Source organism: Canis lupus, chromosome 33, assembly GCF_011100685.1.
Source record: "Canis lupus familiaris isolate Mischka breed German Shepherd chromosome 33, alternate assembly UU_Cfam_GSD_1.0, whole genome shotgun sequence".
NCBI classification, from domain to species: domain Eukaryota; kingdom Metazoa; phylum Chordata; class Mammalia; order Carnivora; family Canidae; genus Canis; species Canis lupus.
The window spans coordinates 31,928,338-31,952,987 of record NC_049254.1 but is presented as its reverse complement, the minus strand read 5'-3'; the positions used below and the strand labels follow the sequence as shown (position 1 = coordinate 31,952,987).

Here is a 24,650-nt window from a genome sequence, read left to right as displayed (position 1 = left end):
ATTATCCCAAAAACAGAACTGCTTTTCAAACATTCAGTACACATCAAATATGCTAACCATGCAAGAAGAAATGAAATGTTTTATACCTGTTCTAACTACTACAGCCTTGACAAGTTCTCCAGTGTAGAAACGAGTTTGAATTACAGTAGTCCCACAAAACAAAGTGTGTCGTTTATGTATTTCTGGACTATAGAATTCATCTCCCATTCCTTTTATGTCCACTGAAGGATTTGGCAAATTAGTCTTTGTCACTGGAACACTCTCACCTTTAAAATTTTAAAAATCGTAAATTAAAGCACAGAAATCATTATCAAACACACAAATCTTGAATTGTTAAATAACCTAGATGTTATACTGTTTCAACAGTTCCCTTTTTTTTTCTTTTTTTAATTTTTATTTATTTATGATAGTCACACAGAGAGAGAGAGGCAGAGACACGGGCAGACGGAGAAGCAGGCTCCATGCACTGGGAGCCCGACGTGGGACTTGATCCCAGGTCTCCAGGATCGCGCCCTGGGCCAAAGGCAGGCGCCAAACCACTGCGCCACCCAGGGATCCCTCAACAGTTCCTAAGAGTTCTCATATGTGGATAACAAAGCTTATTCAATTAGCTTTCTTTCTACCAATTTCCTTGCTCAAATACATTGTCTTGTCTCCCACACTAATTCCTGGAAGTGAGCTGTGAGTTAAAGTAATAATCTGGAAATCATTTTGTCCAGTTTCCGATAAAAATATCAAGTAGTTGCTACAGCCCCAACATCTGTTCACTTGTCCCCAAAAACTGAACTGAAAAGAAAAGCACTCCGCAACCTCAAACACACAAAGATGTGAGGACCTACTCCTAACCCCCACTATACATACATACACACACAGAAGACAAAAGCCATCTAGGAAAGAGAGTAAATACAGAATATGGTAGTTCTCTCAAACAATAACAAACTGCCAAATTCTTTTCAATATTAAGCATTCACCTCTCTTGTTTCAAAGATAGCAAGTATGTGAGAATATTTGTGTGACTGTTTTAAGACAAAACTCCTAGCAGTTTGAAAACATATGGCAATCACTTCCTTCCAGATTAACTCTGACAAAAAATAAAGAAAATGTGATAAAAAGATATCAAGTTCTACCTTCAGATTAGGAATTTCCAAAAGGAAGTCATTTCATAGTCTACTTCCCCCTAGTTTAAGCAAAATAAAAAATCTTTACTCCCACTTTTTACATATCAAATAGGGAAGTATATATGCTGCCATCCTCTGTAGGCAAAGAATTTATTTCCTCTTCCCTGACTAAAATACTCCCTTCATAGCAAAAGTAGTATGCCAAAATATAGAGTGACACCAGCATAATGATTTAGTATCACAACTGAGTATAATGAGAAACCTGGTCCCTTCAAAAAGAAAAAAAAAGTATCTTCGTTATCCATGACATTCTGAGAATACAAACAATACAGTTTTATAGTTATAGATACAAGACAGTTTTTTAAATTAGTTTAATCAGTAACTACTTAATCCCAATATCATAAACAACTGATCTGATTGTTACTCATTTAGTTTACCTGTTAACATGCTTTCATTTACAATGCAAGTACCATTAATAAGAACCGCATCACAAGGCATGACTGTCCCGTTCAATGGAATGACCATAACATCTCCTGGCACAAGGTCTGTAGAAAAGATCTCTTCTATTTCTGGATTTAAAGAAAGAAAAAGAGAAGTCTGTATATCCCTTAACTTGAAATAAAAATACAGTAAATAAAAGATCTGCAGTAAATAAAAGGTCACCTCACCTCAATACTAAGTTAAATATATAATGTAGTTAAACAGGACAATCTCAATACATGAAAGTAAGACAAAAAAAGATTATTATGGCTTAGGCTAACAACGCATAATGTTTAAGTATGTCAGGTAGTTTGTCTCCTGATAGGACGCCAGCTACACACACACAAGTGATGCCGAGTCCCCTCTGACCAAGCAGCCTCTTAGAAAAACAGTGAGTCCACAAAGGAGATTCCCCGCAACAGTTAAATAAGCTCAAATTTCTCTAACTCCTTGGAAACAGTAGAAAGCATTGAAAATTTTAGTGTACTTTCTTTTTTTTTTAATTTTATTTATTTATTTGAGATAGAGAGCATGTGGGCATGGGCAAGGAGGGGGCAGAGGGAGGAGAAGCAGGCTCCTCTGGGAGGGAGCCCCAAGCCAAGCAGGGCTCGATCCCAGGACTCCAAGATCATGACCTGAGCTAGTGGCAAATGCTTAACCAACCGAGCCACCCAGGTGCCCCAGTGCACTTTTTTTTAACAGAAATTTTTTACACTATTCTTTTTCTCACTGCCACTATTTACGACTCCTAACATTTCAATGCCTTCAACATTCCTAAAATAGTCCTAATATTTTACATCTATTTTAAATAAATTTACAAAATAAATTAAACATTTATCTAGTTCATTATTTCCTTAGAAATCTGTACATTTAAAAACAGAAACTTGTGCATTACATTCAATTTAGCTAAACCCTTTTTAGATCTTTCTAAAAAGATCTAAAGATCTTTTAAAAGATCTTTCCAAGTAAAAGGAGGTTTTTGTTAAGACTGCCTTACGTTTAGACTCTGAATTCCTTCCCTCCCTGAGGTTTTAATACTATGCTCAGAAAAGAGATCTGAAAAAAAAGAAAAAGAAAAAAGAAAAGAGATCTGCTAGTTTGTAAACAAAGACAAGTAAAGAGAAAACTACTGTTTGTGATGTTAGTCTGTAAGACAAAACTCTTCCTTTCCTAAGCTATGAGGAAACAACTTCTAAAGAATTGTAGTGATATTAAGCACATAGTCGGCATAATAATTTTCATTTTTAAATAAACTCAACTCTTTCAAAGCTTTAATGCCACTTGAAAGTCTCCTCCTCTCAGGTATACCAGGAAACTAAATACCAATGACTTGGCAGCCTTTACAAAGGAGAAAGGAGGTAAGGAAGACACACATTAGATGCAATGTCCTAGCATCCCCAGTGTCTTCCGCAGAGCAGGAAGAGGATGAGCACCAAAGGAGAAGATAGATACTCCCCACTAAAGCTGCAAGTGACCAGGAAGCACAAGGAAGGAATCACCTGCCAGGCCAAACAGTGTTTATGCTCAGATGTAGTGTACTGAGCCGAGGGACTGGAGGCTGATTTGGTATTCTCAATTAATCAAAATAGCTACTATAGCTACTACCTCCAAGGCCCATGCTGCTGTGCCGTCTCTTTATGTCCTTTACACTTCCTTCAATACTGCATCAGACGAACTAACATATCTAAAATGTTATCCTTTCCTACAGTACTGCTTGTCCTACAGTGTTCCTAATTTAATTAAATGGCACCCATGTCCATCCCTCGAGCCTGACACTGCTCTAACACCTCGCATCCGATGAATTGCTAAATCCTGTCCAATGGCCACATTTAAGTATCTTTCAGCTCAATCCTGTTTTTCTCCATCTCCACAACCCTCATATCTTGATCCATTTCAGGTCTTCAACATTATTCTCCTCTAAACCCATCTAAAGGGACACCTGGGTGGCTCAGTGGTTGAGTGTCTGCCTTCAGCTCAGGGCATGATCCCAGGGTCACAGGATCGAGTTCCACCCACATTGGACTCCCTGCATGGAGCCTGCTTCTCCCTCTGCCTGTGTCTCTGTCTGTCTCTGTCTCTCTGTCTCTTTCTCTCTCTCTCTGTGTCTCTCATGAATAAATAAATAAAATTTTTTAAGTTGATTTAATTTTAAAAAATTGATCTAAACACACAGCCAGAATAATTTTTGCAAAAAGGCAAACATCAGATTACTAGCCTGCTTAAAAACCCTTCAATGGCTTTCCATTGCCTTTTGGAATGAGACCAAATTCCTAAATGTACCTTAGATGGCCATCATCTAGTTGCTGCACCTGCCACACTGAATTCCTTTCTCTTATTACAATGACTGAGCTACCTTTCATTTCCAGAAGACTGAGCACTTAGAACCCTCTCCTCTCCCTCTTTCACCCCTCCCCTTCACCTACCTCTTACCTAATTCAACCACTTAAAAATATTTTTCCCAATAGCCATCCCTGACACCTACAGTAAATGAGCTCTAATATCTAAATCTCCTGATCCCTCCATAGATAGCATTTGTCACACTTTCTTGTTACTAGTTATCATCTGCCTTTCCAACTGGACTGAAGTTCAGTGATGACAAGCACTGTGTCCATATTGGTAACCACTGCATCTCCAGAGCCTACCACAGTACTTGTCACATAGTAGAATAAGAAAAATACAATTTTACAGGAATGAATCTGAAACAACATCAGAGGAGTACAAATCCAAATACTTATTTTTATTTCTTAAAAAATGAATGTACAAGGTGGCACCTGGTTGGCTCAAGTCAGTAAAGCATCTGACTTCGACTCAAAGTCCTGGGACAGAGCCAGGGTGCGGCTGCCAGCTCAGTGAGTTCATTTCCCTTTCCCTCTGCCCTTCCCCCAGCTTGTGAATGTGTGCAAGTAAATATATGAAATCTTTAAAAAAAAAAAAAAAAAAAACGAATGTATATGTATAATACATTGGTCTTGCTTTAGTTATTAGTGCTTAATGGGTATCTTACTTGGTTTATTTTTCCAAGAGTTACCTTAAGTACTTACCTTCATTCACTCTGCAAACTGAAACTCTCACAGTACTGTGAGCTGCAACCATGTCATGCAACATAATATATTGCTGAAATTTAAAAAAAATGTAAAAACTCCTTAATATAAGCCTATTCTTCAAGATATTAAAAAGCAAATGTGATATAAAATAAGGGAAGTTAATATGGCAAATGCATATTACTTTGCCGTTAAAAATGTCAAGACTAAAAGATTCAAAGATTATTCGAGGATTAGCACTTTAATGAAAGTCCTGAAAAGAGTGCAATAACTCTTCCAGTATTCCAGCTTGTGATAAGCATGTATAGATCCCTATGCCCTCTAACCAGTCCAGTGGTAGTCTAACTCTAAAAAGCACCTGCCTTCCCCATTCTCGAAAAAAGAGGGAAAGGAGTACATATTCATATAACAAAAAAATAACTATATTAAGTATTACTTTGTACCAAATACTATCATACACACCTTACATAATACTACAAAATACACAATGTGAAAGCTGTTAATAAATTGGACTTACCTTTCTAATGGAATAGAGAGAGCTTACAATTGACACTATAGACATAATCACAATGGCTAGAGCATAATAATAGTATTCATCAGTACTCCATAGTATAACACTGAAGAGCTGGAAAATGTAAAATGGGTTGAGAACCTAAAAAACAAGATTTTTAAGTCAAAATGAATGAGGTCTTTATAACTATACAGATGTTCCATCTTTTCATTTAAGAAATAATTAACAAGATATTTAGAGGATATCCCCTGTAATAACCTAGGGCAACACGTACTACCGAAAGAGTAGGGCAAGATATTAGCATAGAACTTTTTTATAATCAACCTACTATAATTTGGCTAAAGAAGCTTAATTTAAATTATTTGCATCCATTTAGATCCATACCAAATCCAAATAGAGATTCAGCTAGAAATAGCTAAAATATGTCTATTTAACTATTCTTCATTTTACTTCAGCAATAAAGTACATTTACTTCCAATAATTATTGAGCTACTAAAGGATATAAAATCCTTAATTAAATGGAACAAATGTTTACTTATTATGAACTCCAAATACCAATTTTCCTTTAAGTCAAAGGTTCACTGGAACCTACAGGGAAGACAAATATTAGATAATAAGTTACACTGTTTTGCATTCTCTAAGGAAATAATTAAGAATTAAAACCTAAAGGAGATAAGGGAATCCTGGCAATGGACTTTGTTTTCATAGTATTCTAATTCATTAACAACTTCCCCCAAATGTCTTAAAGTGATGCTTGTATATTTTCAAAGCACTTTCTCATATATAGTCCCATTTTACTTCAAAATTAAATGAGAGAATTTGAAAGGACTTACTCCAACTTATAAAAGAGCAGCAGAAAGGTTTTCTAATGATCAAAGCTAGTTACTGATGAATTACATTATAAACAAGGCTTTCTAATTCCTAATCACAACACTTTGATACGTTCTCAAGCAAGATTATATGGTTACTCTCAGGAACTAAGGGAAAACATTCTGTAGCACTACTGTAAGTATTCACTCAACTCCTGATCTTTAGCCAAAAACCAAAAGGAAGACCAGAGAGTCTAACTCTGCCAGGCAAAATCCTTACTTCGTTCCTTAATATGTTTAACTTTTATTCACATCTCCTCAATGGCACCTGTAACTGGGCAGTGACTACAATAATCATTGACCCATTTCCTTCCCAGGATAAAGTACAATTCCTCAATGTCAATCATCAGGTCATGTTTTGTATTCCAAACTTACGGTATAATGTCTAGTTCCCAAAAAATGCACCATAAAATACCACATGAAGAACAAATATGATAAACTGTTTAAAAATCAAAGAAAAAAAACAGGTGTATACATCTATAAAATAGGGCAAGATTTACATGTGCAACGTATTGAGTTAAAAAAAAAATGTACAGGGCAGCCCCAGTGGCTCAGCGGTTTAGCGCCGCCTGCAGCCCAGGGTGTGATCCTGGAGACCCTGGATCGAGTCCCATGTTCAGGCTCCCTGCGTGAAGCCTGCTTCTCCCTCTGCCTGTGTCTCTGCCTCTCTCTCTCTCCTCTCTGTGTATTCTCATGAATAAATAAATAAAATCTTTAAAAAAAATGTACAGATAAGAAAAGCAAAATAAGTAAGGTAATTAATTAAAATGGTAATTTATGCCCCCAAATTATTTCTCTACCAGAGTTCCTATTTTTTTATTTATTTATTCATGAGAGACACACACAGAGAGAGAGAGGCAGAGACACAGGCAGAGGCTCCATGCGGGGAGCCCGACGTGGGGCTCGAACCCGAGACTCCAGGATCATACCCTGGGCTGAAGGCGGTGCTAAACTGCTGGGCCGCCGAGGGATCCCCTACCTTCTAGTTTAAAAAAAAAAAAAAAAAAAAAGGAAAGAAAGAAAAGAAAAAAGAGTGAGGGAGAAACTAAGAAACAGAAAACCAAAAATATCTTATTACTTAAATCATGGCTCTTTTTTCTTTTTTTAAAGATTTATTTATTTTTTTCATGAAAGACACATAGAGAGAGAGGCAGAGACACAGGCAGAGGGAGAAGCAGGCTCCATGCAGGGAGCCCGACGTGGGACTCGATCCTGGGTCTCCAGGATCACACCCTGGGCTGAAGATGGCGCTAAACCGTGAGCCACCCACTAAACCGCTGAGCCACCTGGGCTGCCCCAATCGGGGCTCTTTTCAAATTGACAACTCTATTGATCACAAATGTTGTCTTACCTCCTTAATTAGAAGCTTACAAACAGAAGGCACTTTCACAGTAATTTCATTTACTCCATAAAGCAATTTTCTATAACAGGAAAACATAATAATAGTGTTACATTATATTATATTATAATAGTATAATATATGGATGGCATTTCATTAGATAAGGTTCAAACCACAGATTGCTCTTAAATCTGGAACTTAAACATTCATGTTTCTACATACTTGTCTTCTACAATTTAATTTTCTACCTACACTATTTAAATCAAAGTAGTCAATACTGGAAAACTACACTTGTTTCATTCTGCCTCCTATCTCCTTATGTGACAAGTTATCTTTCCCACTAATCTATAATAACCATGTCTGCAAACACTTTTTTTTTCATCCTTGAATATAGCAGACCTCAAAAATTTTGAATTGCAATTAATTTTTGCAAGAGACTAAATAAATATATTTGAGGGGTCCTGTACTATTTTTCAAGTGAGAATACTGTATTGAGAACGTTTTATTTCAAAAACAGTGTACATTTGACTTTTTAAAAAATGCTTTCAAAATGTTGTTTAAATCCTTCCACTTAGACTCCTGGAAGTACTTTCTATACGACAGAGTAATGCATAACTCTTGCCTTTTATGAAGTGTAAGTCTGAATGAATTAATTTTTTATCTCCTAACCTGTTGAAAAAACATGCTATTAGAATAGAAGAAAACTGCTAATTTTATTTGAGGCACTTATCCTCAAACTACGTAATACACTGGTATATTTTTATGCCACAGCAAATAATAACATGATTAAAAAGAATATGCTAACTAACAATTACTCATTATGGTAAATTTTAAGTTCATGCTTACAATTCCCAATACATTTCAGAAAATCTAAGATCCTATCAATTATAAGCCATATCCATTATTTTATGTGCCATCAAGATAAAAATGCTCTCAAGTAAAGGATGACACACCACCCACTGTATGAAACATCTCCCCTTTAGAGATGTTAAAATGTGGAAAAAATGTGCAACTTAGAATTGATGAAATATGGTATATCAACATATAGGGACATCAACTTCAAAACTCCAGCGTCAACATTTCCATAATTCTTAAACTCAAAGACAGTCTTACCCAAATAAAATCAGTAAGTTGTCAACTACTATGTCTATAATATTTAAATACCTGTTAATATGTACAACTATATGGTAAAAGGGTGAACTATATATACTACTTTATTTAGAAATTTTGATAATAGATCTAACTTTAGTTGGATAAAAATTACCTGTAGGCATGCATCCCCTTTGTCAGTCCTGCACTATGCTTTTCATAAATTGACGTACAAGAAACACCTTCATCCAGTCCCCTAAATAAATCCAAAGTTTTTACTTTAAACAAAGTTTAAAATATCCAAATGTCTTAATGCCTCATTTTTCCATATCCTGATTTTAAAGTGACTTCCTCACAAACAGAAACCCTTAACAAAAACTGAGAAAATGAATGAGAATTTTTAAATCTCAAACTCCTAAGATAAACAATAATGAAACTTCTAAGTCTCAAATGTGCCAAATTCTATATTATCCAATGTTATCTATCACATAAGATGGCTCTAAATGCTCAAGTTTATAATATTATTATCCATTAAGATTGTACCAAAACTGTAAGAGCTAATAAGTTAATAAAATTAAAGGTAAAGTATGGCTAATATAGTTTTCCCCTTCTTCAATTTTTTAAGCTTCATGTTAGAAATCCTATTCATTGATTTTTCTTTCTATAAAACCAACAATCCAAATCTGTTCCTGTTCTATTACAAACCTAGAAGTACAGAATTTATATGGATCACAGGTATTCTCTAAAATCTAACAATTTTGAGTTGGATTCAACCAACAGATATACCTCTCCCCCAAAATGTCTTAATTATGCTTATTTTAACTGAGATACTAGTCACAAAACTCTGAAGATCTTGCACATCATTTAACTCCAATCCTTTTCTACTTTTGTTCAGATGGAAAAACTAAGCTCCATAACTAACTGCCATCATTGGGATAAGTTTAAATTCTACAAGTTTCAATAGCTGGAAAATGCCACGAGGCAAATAAGGTTTGACATTTTTTTTCCCACTGAAGTTGATGACTTCTCCAAAAGCAACAGGATCAACTCCAAGTCTTTTTTAAAAAAACAAAATGGCAGCTCACTGGCCGTGTCCTACAAGGCAATAGTTCTTAACTAGGAATGGTCTTCAGAACTAGACATGTGGAAATGCCCAGGGCTATTCCAGAATATTCCAATTCTTTAGTGTCTGAGAAAAAAAATCCAGGCATGAATATTTTAAATGTTCATACGGTGATTCTCTTTGTATTGCTAATATTAAGAATTCCTTCAGCACTCAAGTAATAATAATACATCATAAGTTTTTATAATAATCACTTTAACAATAGCAATAAAAATAGAATCCTAATTAATCTAGTACTTATATAACTTGAGGCTTTCATAAAAAATAAATTTTAAAGGATTTCTCCAATTTGTCCTACTCAAAGCTTAACACTTTTAACAACATCTGAATCTTTATCCACAAGTTAAATTTCTGTTTATCTGTTACTCCATCCCTCAAGAACAAATAGATGGAACTGTCATCAATTTGGGAAATCAGACTTCAGATATTCTGACAGCCTATAAAGTATACTCAAAATTCACTTTGAAATGAACCCACAAAAAGAACTCAGATTCAGTGGATGGGGAGAACCATACTGTTTCTAACATGAACTATTTCAAACTTTTATGTAATTTTGCCAAGGTACAGGTTAAAAGTAGGATTTATCCTAAAATGGTTAATAAGTACCAGGGACTTAATAAGTGAATAAAAGTTATGTAATAAATACCGCTTCAATTTTATGCAACACTACAATGAATTCTTTATCTGGAACATTTTCAAGGTACTCATAATATAATCCAATCAAAAGAAAAATACTTACTTTAAAAAATCAAAATTGTGAAGGGTATCATTCCAGAAGTATTTTACACTGTGGTGGGTGAAATAACGGATCTGTGGGACACACACAAAAATGTTACATCAAAAACCATCATCACCCCCACAAAAAAAAAGAAAGAAAAAAAAGGCATCATCACTTGTTAATGATCAAGTTTACTAACACAAATCTATTTACCCATTAAAGTTAAAGTGATCACATACAAATGTAGTCTTCTTCTTCTAATAGTACCTAAACTGTGTTATTTATAGTAATAAAAATTTTATATGTATATGAATTTATCCCCAAACAAAAATAAAGTTTCTTTGACACTAAAATCACAATACCTGCTGTGGTTGAGTCTGTGAATATTTACTCATCTCATGCCTATTTTCTTCAGCTAAATTTTCAGTTAGATGAACAGTGTGGCCATTTGAAACTTTATTGGCCATAGATTTTGGACTCAAAAATGGGCGAGTTTCCAGAGACAGAAAGCGAATTTTTGCACAAAACCACATTCTGAATTCATCCTTATAAGAGAGAAAGGGATAACAAAATCAATTATGTATGTTACATTACTGCCTATATATGTTTAATTCCCATTCTTTACATATTCTTGATTCCTAACTTCCTACTCACTAAATGTTAAACCACTTCTTTTTTAAACCACCTCTTAAAGATGTATAAATTTGTTATAAACAGGAGTATCATGAAGTGCTTTCCATTGCTCCCCATTTTATGACATATTTCATTAATATCCCAAGAAAGATGAGTGTAATTTCTTAATTTACCCATCAATGTACTGAGACCAAAAATTAAAGCCTCTGATAAAATCCTTCCAATCAAAATTAAAACAAACAAACAAACAAACAAACAAAAAAAACCGGGGAAGCAGCAGCATCACATAGTAGAAGGGGAGCTGGTCCAGTGAGCTGCCTGATACAGCCCCCCCTTAAACTGGCTGGTGACTTTGACAGACAAGCATTTAATCTCTGGGTACATCAAGAACTTTAAAACGAAGAGGTTGATACAATCATCTTTAAGAATCCTTTATATTCTAATCCTTTATATCTAATCTATGATAATACTCACTTAGAACACAAATGCTTTTAGGATTACTATTCCTAAATTATATCCTAGCAGTGTTCTCCTCATATATTATTTTGAAACAAGTACACAAAAGCATTATTTTACTCCTCGAATAATCAACTTCCAATAAATACATAGACTTACAGTAGTCCTCAGCAGCACCACTTCACAGTCTCTAACTGCAGCTCTAATACAGGTTGCCTTCACCCGCCATTCGGGCATCCAGTAGAGGAGGAGGAGGAGAAAGCCACCAGTGCAAACCACTCCTAGAGAAACTACAGCAAGCTTCCAGCGACACAAATTATAGCCATAAATTTCCTGCATGGACATGGTGATCACAAAATTAAATATCAAATGATAGCAGTGCAAAATGCCAAAGTTTGTTGTTTTCCCAATGAGTATTAACTGTCTTGTCATATAAAAGGTAGTTGTTTTTTTTTTTTAAATAAACTTAATTTTGGAATGATTTTAGATTTGCAGAGAAGTTACAAAAACATTAAGAGTTCCTGTATACCCTTCCTCTGGTTTTACCCTTGGTAAACTTAGTATACTTGTCAACATCAAGAGATGTACCAATGTCGATTACTATTAACTACACCTAGTTTTTATTAGAATTTCACTAGTTTTTCCACTGTCTTATTTCTTTTTTTTTTAGAATTTTTTTTTAAGATTTTATTTATTTATTCATGAGACACACACACAGAGCGAGAGAGAGACAGAGGCAGAGACACAGGCAGAGGGAGAAGCAGGCTCCATGCAGGGAGCCCGACGTGGGACTCAATCCCAGGTCTCTAGGATCATGCCCTGGGCTGAAGGCGGTGCTAAACCGCTGGGCCACCCGGGCTGCCCATCCACTGTCTTATTTCTGTGTCAGGACATAAACCATAATATCACACTGTATTTAGATGAAGTTAAGTTTTAAATTTATTTTTCTCCCAAATGATTAACTAAACGTCTCAATACCACCATGACTGATCAAATTTGACCTCCCGAACCAAAATATTCCAGTTGTTTTTTAGCCCCTCCACTACCATAACCTAACAACGGTTGCCAAATTTAGCAAGTGAAAATGCAGGGGGCCTAGTTAAATTTAAATTTCAATAAAAAGGGGATCCCTGGGTGGCGCAGCGGTTTGGCACCTGCCTTTGGCCCAGGGCGTGATCCTGGAGACCCGGGATCGGATCCCACGTCGGGCTCCCGGTGCATGGAGCCTGCTTCTCCCTCTGCCTGTGTCTCTGCCTCTCTCTCTCGCTCTCTGTGTGCGACTATCATAAATAAATAAAAATTTAAAAAATAAAATATTTTAAAAATAAAATAAATTTCAATAAAAAATTTAGCAAAATATTCTTGTTTAGCCTAGCAACATATGAGACATGCTTATACAAAAAAATTTATTCCTTGGAGCACCTGGGTGGTTCAGTGGTTGAGTATCTGCCTTTGGCTCAGGGCATGATCCCAGAGTCCTGGAATCAAGTCCCACATCAGGCTCCCCGCATGGAGCCTGCTTCTCTCTCTGCCTGTGTCTCTGCCTCTCTCTGTGTGTTCCTCATGAATAAATAAATCAAATCTTTAAAAAAAATTTATTCCTTTATTATCTGAAATTCACATTTAATGGGGTGTCTTCCATTTTCCCTAACAACCTTATCTCCCCGCTACTACAAAGAGCTTTAAAGTTGTTTTTTTATTAAGCTGATTTTTTTTTAAGATTTTATTTATTTATCTGATAGAGAGCGAGCACACACAGGGGGAACAGCAGAGGGAGAAAGAGATGCAAGCACCCCTCTGAGCAGGGAGCCTGATGCAGGGCTTGATCCCGGGACCTTGGGATCATGACCTAAGCCAAAGGCAGATGCTTTACCGACTGTGTCACCCCAGCGCCCCTAAACTTATTTTAAACCTCTTTTATAAATCAAAATTACAAATCTTACATTTGCGATTATATTTAAAGCATTAGCTAACATAACTGCTTCAATTATCAAATAAAAAAGCATACTCCTCTAAGTATTACAGTTCACAAGTCAAACAGGAATTATACTAAAACCAGCAAATAGAAACATTACATAATCCCCATTCAAAAAAACACAGGGCAAGGAAAGCACATTGATTTAGTGTTTTGTTGTTGTTTTATATAGTTTTCTAGTTCCCTTGGAATAATATTATAGAAATAATAATAAATTCTTCATACTTGACAAATAAATTATAAAAACCAGTTACCATTTCATCTTCTTGGCCCTGGTTGATAGTCTTCCTTTCTTCTTTGTCCATATCTACAGTGGTTTGATAGGTCTTGTGCTTCAAAACAGATGAAGATAACTGAGGGGAAGAAGAACAAACATTAAGGAATTCTATTGTATCTCAAAAGACTATATAACTTTATAGTGTAAGACTTTGTCGTGATACGTGTATCAAAGTTCAACTGATACGTAAGTACTCCCTAAACTGCTAGCTGGTTCTGATGACATTTTCAATAGTGTGCTAGTTCTTATGATACAATCTATCACAAAACCTGGCATATTTTATCAATTAACTTACACTAGCGATAGTCTTCGTATAAAACAATTTAAGTTCTGTGAGAAACTACTACAGAATCTTCCCTTTTCATTCCCCAGACTCAGAGATCAAATTAGTTTAACCATTTTGAGCTAAAAGTGCTTCACATAACTCAAATTTACTGCTTGTTTGAAGTACAGTGAAGGAGTACGAGCAGTGAAACCAACCCCAAAACCTCTCCATGATTATTAAATTAATCATTAAACAAATATTTACTGAGAACCTTTTACATGAATGGTAATCCTTGGCCAACAGTCAATTCCTAAAGAGGGGGTACCCCTATTAGAGATCACTCCCCCATTCTGATTCTAAGTGCACTAAGCAATCTTCTAATTGTTTGACTACCCATGATGTCTAGGAGAAAACTGAGCTGACAAATTTCCTGTATTAAAAAAGGATACTAACTTGAAATATTAGACATTCAGCCACACATTAAAGGGATTTGCAAAATATAAAACAATGTCTTAGGTATTTTTCAGAAGAATATAATTAATCTGCAATAAGCTTATTACTGTTATCGTTTATTAACATTGAGTTAATATGCTTAAAGACATATCAGTTCTAATTAATATAGTATCAACAGATATAACTCACATAAACAAAAGCTCTTTACAGTTCACAATAATTTTCAAGATTATAAAAATGTCTGAGACCAAACAGCCACTACTTTAGACTAGGATTATCTCCACAGAATACAGTGGGAAGATTACTTCTCTCATTCCAGATACCATCCTCCTACTCATCTATCCAGTGTGTAGCAAAGGTCTGACACAATAGACACTCAAAAAGCATTTGTTGAATAAATGATGTAAGGAAGATTTTGTGCTAAGATAGCAACAGCTATTTAATGTTTACATGATATGAATTAATAATTAAGTAAAACCAACTGCAGAATTTTAAACAAATCTCATATATAAAAGTACTGAAATATCTTGATTTATATCATCAACAAAATGACCAAAAAAAATACTGATGCTTCCTGCACCAGTACTGAAAGATTTTGTACCTTCTGGTAAGCCCTATGGTTGGGGGTCATGGCTGAGTGGGATTTCTACAGAAATAAAACACAAAGCATTGATTACATATACATGTCATACATATTGTGTATAAACTGTTCCATATTACCTATGTTAATAATGTTATATGTAACATACACAATAATATGACATGTATATGTGATACATATTTTACACAGACACACACACACACACACACACATACAAGGAGTCAGTACCATCTTGAAAATGAAGTCTTAGAGATATCTGGTCCAACATCTCCAAAACACACATTATCATACCACCCTGTGAGCAATTTAACAAAAACTGCTTCTCACTCTACAGGTATGAAGTCATTCTACCATGGTAAAACCAGTTCATCAAATCAAAAGGATTGAGGTGGCAGTTATTCACAAGGGCTATAACCTACCGCTATAAAATACTGGAAGAGCAAGCCCGACCTCTTTCCCTGCAGAAAAGATCCGCTATTGTTAACTCAATGTGAAAGGCATAGCCCAATCCTGCAGGGAACCCAACAGTCACTCTCAATTGGGGAGATGAAGCTAGAAGTCTGGGGAGACATGGAAGTAGGCAAATTTGCAGGGCAGATTCTCACAGGGAAAGAACATGGAAAATATCCAAGATGGTTCCCTCAAGTCTTTAGCTGAGTACTGATCAGTGCACGTGTGTGAAGAAACTACTGAGGCCAGGGAAAGTACCATCCAAAAGGATTAAGAGGAAAAACTCATCGTGGCTCACACAGAGCTGAGAAGAGTACCCCTTCCTACCAACCATTAGTTACAAGGAACCAGGAAGAGCATTTAGATGGGTGTTGCTTCAGTAGCAGGATCAAATTAGTCCTAAACTAAAAGCTACTCCAGGGATGCCTGGGTGGCTCAGCGGTTGAGCATCTGCCTTCGGCTCAGGTCATGATCCTGGGGTCCTGGGATCGAGCCCCACATCGGGCTGCTTGCAGGGAGCCTGCTTTCCCTCTGTGTCTCTGCCTCTCTCTCTCTCTCTCCCATGAACAAATAAAATGGATGGATGGATGGATGGATGGATGGATAGGATAGATAGATAGATAGTTAGATAGAGGGCAGCCCAGGTGGTTCAGTGGTTTAGCGCTGCCTTCAGCCCAGGGCGTGGTCCTGGAGAACTGGGATCCCCAGGCTCCCTGCATGGAGCCTACCCTGCTTCTCCCTCTGCCTGTATCTCTGTCTCTCTGTCTCATGAATGAATGAATGAATGAATGAATGAATGAATAAATAAATAAATAAATAAATAAATAAATAAAATCTTTAAAAAAAGATAGATAAAAAAATGCAAGCTACTCTGGTCCTACCTAACACAACTTAAGATGTGAAATAAACTGTTCCCAAATAACTTAAGAACTTCACAAAATAAAGCTCAAGGCATTTACAGGAATACAAAATATCCAGTCCCAATTTAGTAACAATACCTGACATCCAATTAAAACTTAACAGGTATGCAAAGAAGAAAAGCCATATTTTTTTATAAACTTATTTTTTATTGGTGTTCAATTTGCCAACATATAGAATAACACCCAGTGGTCATCCCATCAAGTGCCCACCTCAGTGCCCGTCACCCAGTCACCCCCACCCCCCGCCCACCTCCCCTTCCACCATCCCTAGTTCGTTTCCCAGAGTTAGGAGTAAAAAAAAAAAGCCATAATGAGGAGAAATCAGGAGAAAAAAACCAAGAATGACACAAATAATAGAACTGATAAACAAGGACATTATAATAGCCATTGTAACTGTAGTCCATATAATCAAAAACAAGAGGAAAGACTGAAGAGATTAAGTACAGACATGAAAGATATAAAAAAGATCCCACTTGACTATAACATAAATAGTATCTAAGGTGAAGAATTTACTAGATGGGATTAGCAGCAGATTAAATACTGCAGAAGAAAAATCAATGAATTTGAAAACAAAGTAACAGAAATACCAAAATGAATAATGAACAGAAAAAAAGACTAGAGGGAGAAAAAGCACATAACAACATCAATAAGCTCTGAGACACCTGTAAACACCCTAATATATATGTTAAGGTAGGAGGGACCAAAAATATGTGATGATATAATGACCAAAATTTTTCCAAATTAGATGAAAAACTATAAGCCTACAGATCCAAAAAGTCCAACTAATACTAAGCAAATAAACACTGAAAAATTACACCAAGGCATGTCATTATCAAACTGCTCAAATTGAAAAGAATCTTAAAAGGAGCCAGAGGAAAAAGATGTGTTATATACAAATGAAGACAGATAAGAATGACATCAGATTTCTTGCTAAAAATAATGCTGGTAAGAAAAGCTGAGCAACATCAAGAGTATCTTCCAAAATCAAAGGTGAAATACAAACTTTTCTAGACACAAAACCTGGAAAAAAATCATAATGAGCAAACCTACACCACTATCCAAAAAAAGAAAGTTAAAGAAAGTCCTCAAGTAGAAAAATGGAAATGGAAATATGGATCTCCATGAAGGAATGAAAAGCATCAGACATGGTATGTATATGGGTAAATATATATAATAGCACAAACAGGGGAAGAAATGGAAGTATAATATTATAAGGTTCTTAATAGTATCATTTGCAGGTAAACTGTAATAAGTTAGAGATGAACACTATAAACTCTCAAGTAACCATTCAACAGACTCACAACTAAAAAAAAAATGGTGATTAAACATAACCATAAAAAATACTAAACTAAAAAAAAGAAAAATACTGATATAGCAGGCAAAAAAGAAAAAAAAAGGAGGAAAATGGAAACTAGAGATGAGACATTTAGAAAATAAATAGCAAGATGGCTGACTTAAACCCAACAATATCAATGATCACATTAAATATAAATGGTCTAAACAGTAATTAAAAGGCTGAGATTGTGCTTTTATTTTTAAAAAGCAAGGCTAGGGCAGCCTGGGTAGCTCAGCGGTTTAGTGCCACCAGTGGCCCAGGGCGTGATCCTGGAGACCTGGAGTCAAGTCCCACATCGGGCTCCCTGCATAGAGCCTGCTTCTCCCTCTGCCTGTGTCTCTGCCTCTCTCCCTCTCTCTGTCTCTCATGAATAAAAAAATAAAATCTTTAAAAAATAAATAAATAAATAAATAAATAAATAAATAAATAAATAAATAAATAAATAAAAAGCAAGGCTATCGAGACACCTACGTGGCTCAGTTGGTTAAGTGTCTGACTCTTGATTTCAGCTGAGGTCCTAAGATCCAGCCCTGCTTTGGACTCCATGCTCAGTACAGAGTCTGCTTTGGATTCTCTTTCTTCCCTCCCTTTCCCCCTTTTCCTGCTCTTTCTAAAATAATAAAATCTTAAAAAAAAAAAAAAAAAAGGAGGCTACAGACAACTATATTTTGCCTATAAGAAATGTAACTTAAAATAAAGGCTCAGTAGGCTAAAGGTTAAAATGTATCATGCAGGGACGCCTGGGCTGCTCTGCCTTTGGCTCAGGTTGTGATCCTGGGGTCCCGGGATCGAGTCCTGCCTCGGGCTCCCCACAGGGAGCCTGCTTCTCCCTCTGCCTGTGTCTCTCCCTATCTGTGTCTCTCATGAATAAATAAAATCTTAAAAAAAAATAAAAAATTTAAAAAGAATAAAATATATCGTGCAAGCACTATTCAAATTAAAGCTGGAATAACTGTATTAATATCAGACACAGATTTCAAAGCAAAGATCAGGGACACCTGGGTGGCTCAGCGGTTGAGCATCTGCCTTCTGCTCATGCATCCAGGATCAAGTCCCTGATTGGGCTCCCTGCGGGAAGCCTGCTTCTCCCTCTACCTGTGTCTCTGCCTCTCCCTGTGTGTCTCTCATGCATAAACAAATAAATCATTAAAAAAAAGCAAATATTATTAGTAGGGATTTTAAAAAATAATATTACCAGGGATAAAGTCATTTTATAACAACAAACGGGTCAACTGATGAACATAAAACAATAATCCTGAACATGTATACATTTAACATACTTCAAAATACACAAAGGACAAAAATCTAAACAACACTATCAATCAAACCGGTCCCAATGGATATTTACAGAACATTGAACTACAACAAAATACACATTCTTTTAACATGTGCACAGAACATTTACCAAGAAAGACCACATTCCAAAAAGTAAAAGATTCAAGTCATAGAAATAAGTTCTAAAAACAATGGAATTGAAACAGAAACCAATGACAAGGGATCCCTGGGTGGCGCAGCGGTTTGGCGCCTGCCTTTGGCCCAGGGCACGATCCTGGAGACCCGGGATCGAATCCCACATCGGGCTCCCGGTGCGTGGAGCCTGCTTCTCCCTCTGCCTATGTCTCTGCCTCTCTCTCTCTCTCTCTGTGACTATCATAAATAAATAAAAATTAAAAAAAAAAAAAAAAGAAACCAATGACAAAAAGATTTTAAAAATCCATGAGTCAGATATCAATAGGGAAAGTACGAAGTACTCTGAACTGAATAAAAATGAAGATACATCAAAATTTGTGGGATGCAGCTAAAACAGTATTTAGAAATTATTTATAGCACTACATTTCCAAGAAATGCCTAAAATCATGACCTCAGCATACACCTTAAGGAAGTAGAAAAAGAGGGACACCTGGCTGGTTCAGCGGTTGAGGGTCTGCCTGCCTTTGGCTCAGGGCATGATCCTGGGGTCCTGGGATCAAGCCCTATTGGGCTTCCTGCAGGGAGCCTGCTTCTCCCTCTGCCTAGGTCTGTCTCTGCCTCTCTCTCATGAATAAATAAAATCTTAAAAAAAAAAAAAGAAAGAAAGAAAGAAGAAAAAGAATAGCAAATTACATCCACCGTAAGCACCAAGGGGAAATTAATAAAATTCACAGTAGAAATCAATGAAATAATAAACAGTAAAAGGAGTAAAACTCAGTAAAACCAAAGGCTAGTTTTGGGGTGTTTTTTGTTGTTGTTATTGTTTTTTTTGAGATCAACAAAACTAATAATCATTGCTAGTCAGTCTCAAAGAAAGGTGGGGGAGACACAAATTACCAATATCAGGAATAAGAGAGGAGACATCACCAGATTCTGCAGACCTCAGAAATATAATCAAGGAACTTAAAAAATAAAATAAAATAATCAAGGAACTTAACACTAAAGCAATACATCAACTTTTTGCACTTTTGTACTTACTTCCAAATAAAAATATTTTTAATTACAAAACCTCAATCTTTATCATAGGTCAGGGGATGGCCACAAGTTAGTAACTGCTACAGCTGAGTTAAAAGCTGAGTGTCATAGGTACATGAGTTCATTATACTAATCTTCCTATTGTTTTTTAGCATGTAGAAATTGTAATAGAAAGTGGTTTTAAATAAATAAAAGGCATACATCTGAAACTTTTAGATAGAAAAACATTTTCAGAAGATATTCACTCATTCCTGGCACCAAAGGCCATAAATCTTGAGAACTCTGCCTCTGTAAATCCCAAATCCACAGACCCAACTGATCATGTATCATGCATTACCCATAGTCTCTTACTGCCGAGTTTTGACTCTCACTCTTCTTCACTTTTGTCTTTTACCCAGGGTCTGATCCCAGGTCCAGGGATCGAGTCCCGCATCAAGCTCCCTGCGTGGAGCCTGCTTCTCTTTCTATGTCTCTGCCTCTCTCTCTCTCTCTCTCGTGAATAAATAAATAAAATCTTTAAAAAAAATAATAAAAAATAAAAATCATCAGTTATGATTCTCTTTAAGCATCCTATATCACATAGGAAATTACAAAGACTATCACATAAACTTTAACATTTAATTTAAATGTATATTTAAATTTTAAAAACCTGTACATAACAGAAAGCCTCTAATTTTCTATGAATCCATAAAGATGAAAATCCATAAATATATTTTAAATTATATTGCCTGTCAAGATGAAAATACATATTAAACTATATCTAATTAGAACATTTGAAGCATTAATACCAAACTTCCAAAATCCGTTTAATTTTCAGAATATAACTATGGTAGCCTGCAGGAGTGCATGCTTTTTAATCAAGTCAATTTCTAGATTATAGAAAACAAATTAAAGAAATTTTTCTTACCAAAAGCACTATGTCATCATTCTTCCCAATTGCTGTATCAGCAGCACTTTCAAAAGCTGGCTATTAATACTAAAAACAAAACTAGGCAAAAAAATCCATTCAGATGAGAATTTTCTGCCAAATATTGTTTTGACTCTTTTTGAACTGCTTCCAAAATGATTAAGATATTAAAATTTAGGATTTTTAAATTCACTGACTTTAAATGGGTTTTCAGAAGACATACATACCCTGGGGCACTGGTTAAGCTACTACTGAATAAATCACATCTAGTTCCAATTATACAGCCCATGCCTCAGCCTAGATGTTATCTAAATAGCAAGAAGCTCATAGGCTATTGTGCTTAACCAAACCCTTCCTTGCATTTACAATGAACTTGATTCTTTTGTGTGAGTAAAAACAACAGCACAGGACAAAGTGAAGCTATCAGGAATAAATCCCACTAAGTCAGATGCAAATTCTTGAAAGCTTAACTTATTTTTTTCCACACTATGAAGTACAGTGTTCTAGGGTAAGAGTTGTACCTCATTTTCTAAAACAAGAGGAGCTGACTTCCAACAGGGATAGAGATCCCCAAACCTCTAAGTCATTTTTCTTCAAACCTGAATTTCTTATTAGTTGGAACAATAGTTTTATAGTAAGTAGTATGTGTGAAGAGGGTTTTCTTTAAGGAGATTCCATGTACCTACCCAGAATTACAAATCAGGTAATTTTACAAGATGCTTTAGAGAGTGATCTAGAACTTGAGTGAAACTTCAAGTGAAGCAATTTTGAATAACACATTTTTAGTTTTTTACTTCAGTATTTGCCAAGTTCAGAGAGTTGGAAGTAAAAAATTAAAATTAAAACTCTGTTTGGGGGGGATCCCTGGGTGGCGCAGAGGTTTGGCGCCTGCCTTTGGCCCAGGGCGCGATCCTGGAGACCCGGGATCGAATCCCACATCAGGCTCCCGGTGCATGGAGCCTGCTTCTCCCTCTGCCTATGTCTCTGCCTCTCTCTCTCTCTCTTTCTCTGTGACTATCATAAATAAATAAAAATTAAAAAAAATAAAATAAAATAAAACTCTGTTGGGATGCCTGGGTGGCTCAGCGGCTGAGCATCTGCCTTCAGCTCAGGGTGTGATCTCGGGATCTGGGATCGAATCCTACATCGGGCTCCTAATGGGGAGCCTGCTTCTCCCTCTGCCTTTATCTCTGCCTCTCTGTGTATGTCTCATGAATAAATAAATAAAACCTATTAAAAATTAAATCAAATTAAAAATCTGTTGGCTCAAAATTCACAAAACGAAGTTATTCCAAAAGAAATTCTTAAATAACATTTTTTATAAGTTTGTAACATATACTCTGCCATTTTTTTTTTATACTCTGCCATTTTAAAAATTAAAATTGCATTAAGACTTTTGGGTCACTTTGCAGTGCTCAGACGGCACAGTTGGTTAAATGTCGACTCTTGGTTTCACTTCAAGTCCTGATCTCACGGTCCTGGGATCAAGCCCCAAGTCCAGCTCCACGCTCAGTCTAGTGTACTTAAGACTCTCACACTCCCACCCTCTCTCTCTCTCTCTGCCCCTCCCCCCTGCTCGCTCAGGTGTGCGCCCACTCTTGCTCTCTCTGAAATATATAAGTAAATCTTTAAAAAAGAAGAAGACTTTTGGGCCACCTTGCATTGTTGAAAGACAGAATGAATCACCTACTTGTCTCTGTAGTTCTAGATTTCTTTTTCTGAGACTTAAACATGCCTATCCATGTTAAATAAAAATTTGGCAAACCCATCTTTAAGGATCACTCACCAAAAGGTTTTTTAAAGATCCTAAAGTATAAACAGGTCAGCCAGCACTCTGAATATTCTTTCATTGTCAAATCTGTAGCATCCACTAAGATACCCTTCAGCAATTCAAAAGCAGTTCTCCCTTTGAAATAAAAAAGTAGTCTAATAACATGTAAAATCCTTACTCATTGAACAGCCTCAATTTTTATAGCTATATAAATATTGTGTAAAACAATTTTTTTAAAAATTCAATCTCCTAACTATAGAAACCAAACTGTCACAACTCTTTATGAGGGCAAAACTTAACACTTCAAGTCAGCTTCTAACAATAAGAATGACATAATATAATTTAATGAATACGTGGAAATTTTACAAGGATACCAGCTAAATTTTAACAAAGCTCTAGTGAATACCCATTTTATCACTTCCCATCTTGAACTTTCTCTTATAATACATGCTTTTGTTTCTGTGTTTAGGCTTAAGGAAGACCATTGTATCCAATATACACCAAACCAAGACTATTTACATTTGTAAAGTACAGTCTTTGTATAATTATGTTTTTTATAGGTTACAAAACAATGTGATATCTAAAACAAAATAAGTTAAAATTAGGAAAAGTAATATAATTATGTCTTAGGATCAATATTAGGAACATCAAGAGTTACAACTTAGCCCACACTATAGCATATTTACATACGTTTTTATCACTTTTATTACATACACTATTTAACAAATCACCCCTTTTATTCAGAGAAAACTCCCTGTGATGAGAATGTCATCATCAGGCAAAATGTAACTTGGAGTATTAATCAACTACAAAGTATTTAATTAGTAAAAATGGGAAAAGTAGTTTTGGACTGACAACTGATATCTATGTTTTAATTTTTGCTTTATAAAAATGGAAATGTGTAAAAATATATATTTTTTTTTTTAAGATTTTATTTGTTCATGAAAGACACAGAGAAAGAGGCAGACACAGGCAGAGAAAGAATCAGGCTTCCTATGGGGCGCCTAATACAGGACTTGATCCCAGACTCTGGGATCATGCCCTGAGCCAAAAGAGCATGTTCACATAAAAGTTCTTTTATGGACAACATAATAGTTTGTATTTTTAAAATGTCTACTTACATGAATGAGAGATTTCCATTTATTCAAGCTACTTTGTTCTTAAAACTTTTAAACTTCCCCTTAAATCTTTCTCACGTATGTAACTTTTCAAAACTCCATATTCAAGGACTGCGTTATAAAAACATTATAATTACTAAACTGATTTTAAATTCTATCAATTATGAAAAAATGCTGCAGCAGGCAATAGGAAATAGTAGATAGGATGGCTGTAATAAGACAAGTCCTACAGCCTGAATAATCAAAACAGACAGAACCAAAAGGGCGTAGAAAGAAAACTGGCTTCTACCCCTAAGATAATAAAAAACTTTAAAAAATGGAGACAGTGGCTACTAGTGGTGACAGGGTGCTGCAGAGTGAGAGTAAGGAAGAGATTTTAGTGCTTTTTGAATAGTTGTACCGTCTACATGTAATAGTATTTTTAAATAGTTAATGAAAGAAGGAAGGCTAAGTGTATGTATAAGCTTCTAATTCTACAATGCATGGACAATCTTGGGTGGGAAACTTGTAGGAACCTGAAAAGCACTTCATGGCGATCTATCAAGCCATTCTCCAGATTCTCTGGATCTCTCTTAATTAGGTTAAGATAACGTAGTCATTTTGGCAAGATACAGTAGTCATTTTGAAAGCCCTCTTAACAAGTACACTTCCAGTAAGCAACAGTTGATTATATTTATTTTTACATCCCCTCCACAGTTTGGCTCCACTGAAGTAAAGCAGTAGCCAGTGACACAGCATAAAACAGCAGCAAATAC

General features: G+C 35.8%; 1 protein-coding gene across 5 annotated transcripts in view; it reads right to left on the bottom strand.

Moving 5' to 3' along the window:
* ATP13A3 (ATPase 13A3) overlaps positions 1 to 24,650 on the bottom strand; it is a 94,881-nt gene that overhangs the window by 52,704 nt on the left and 17,527 nt on the right. For 2 of the 5 annotated variants that reach the window (XM_038583237.1, XM_038583239.1), the window contains exons 2-11: positions 13,607 to 13,705; positions 11,537 to 11,710; positions 10,651 to 10,833; positions 10,310 to 10,380; positions 8,623 to 8,703; positions 7,371 to 7,440; positions 5,157 to 5,291; positions 4,640 to 4,712; positions 1,556 to 1,687; positions 87 to 266 (exon numbers count right to left, since the gene is read on the bottom strand). In XM_038583237.1, coding sequence (XP_038439165.1) covers positions 87 to 266; positions 1,556 to 1,687; positions 4,640 to 4,712; positions 5,157 to 5,291; positions 7,371 to 7,440; positions 8,623 to 8,703; positions 10,310 to 10,380; positions 10,651 to 10,833; positions 11,537 to 11,710; positions 13,607 to 13,657 — 1,150 coding nt within the window. In that variant the 5' untranslated portion in view covers positions 13,658 to 13,705. Of the gene's footprint in view, positions 1 to 86; positions 267 to 1,555; positions 1,688 to 4,639; positions 4,713 to 5,156; positions 5,292 to 7,370; positions 7,441 to 8,622; positions 8,704 to 10,309; positions 10,381 to 10,650; positions 10,834 to 11,536; positions 11,711 to 13,606; positions 13,706 to 20,436; positions 20,580 to 21,006; positions 21,794 to 24,650 lie in introns of those variants that run through there. The other 3 variants (XM_038583238.1, XM_038583240.1, XM_038583241.1) reach the window with 3 other exon arrangements.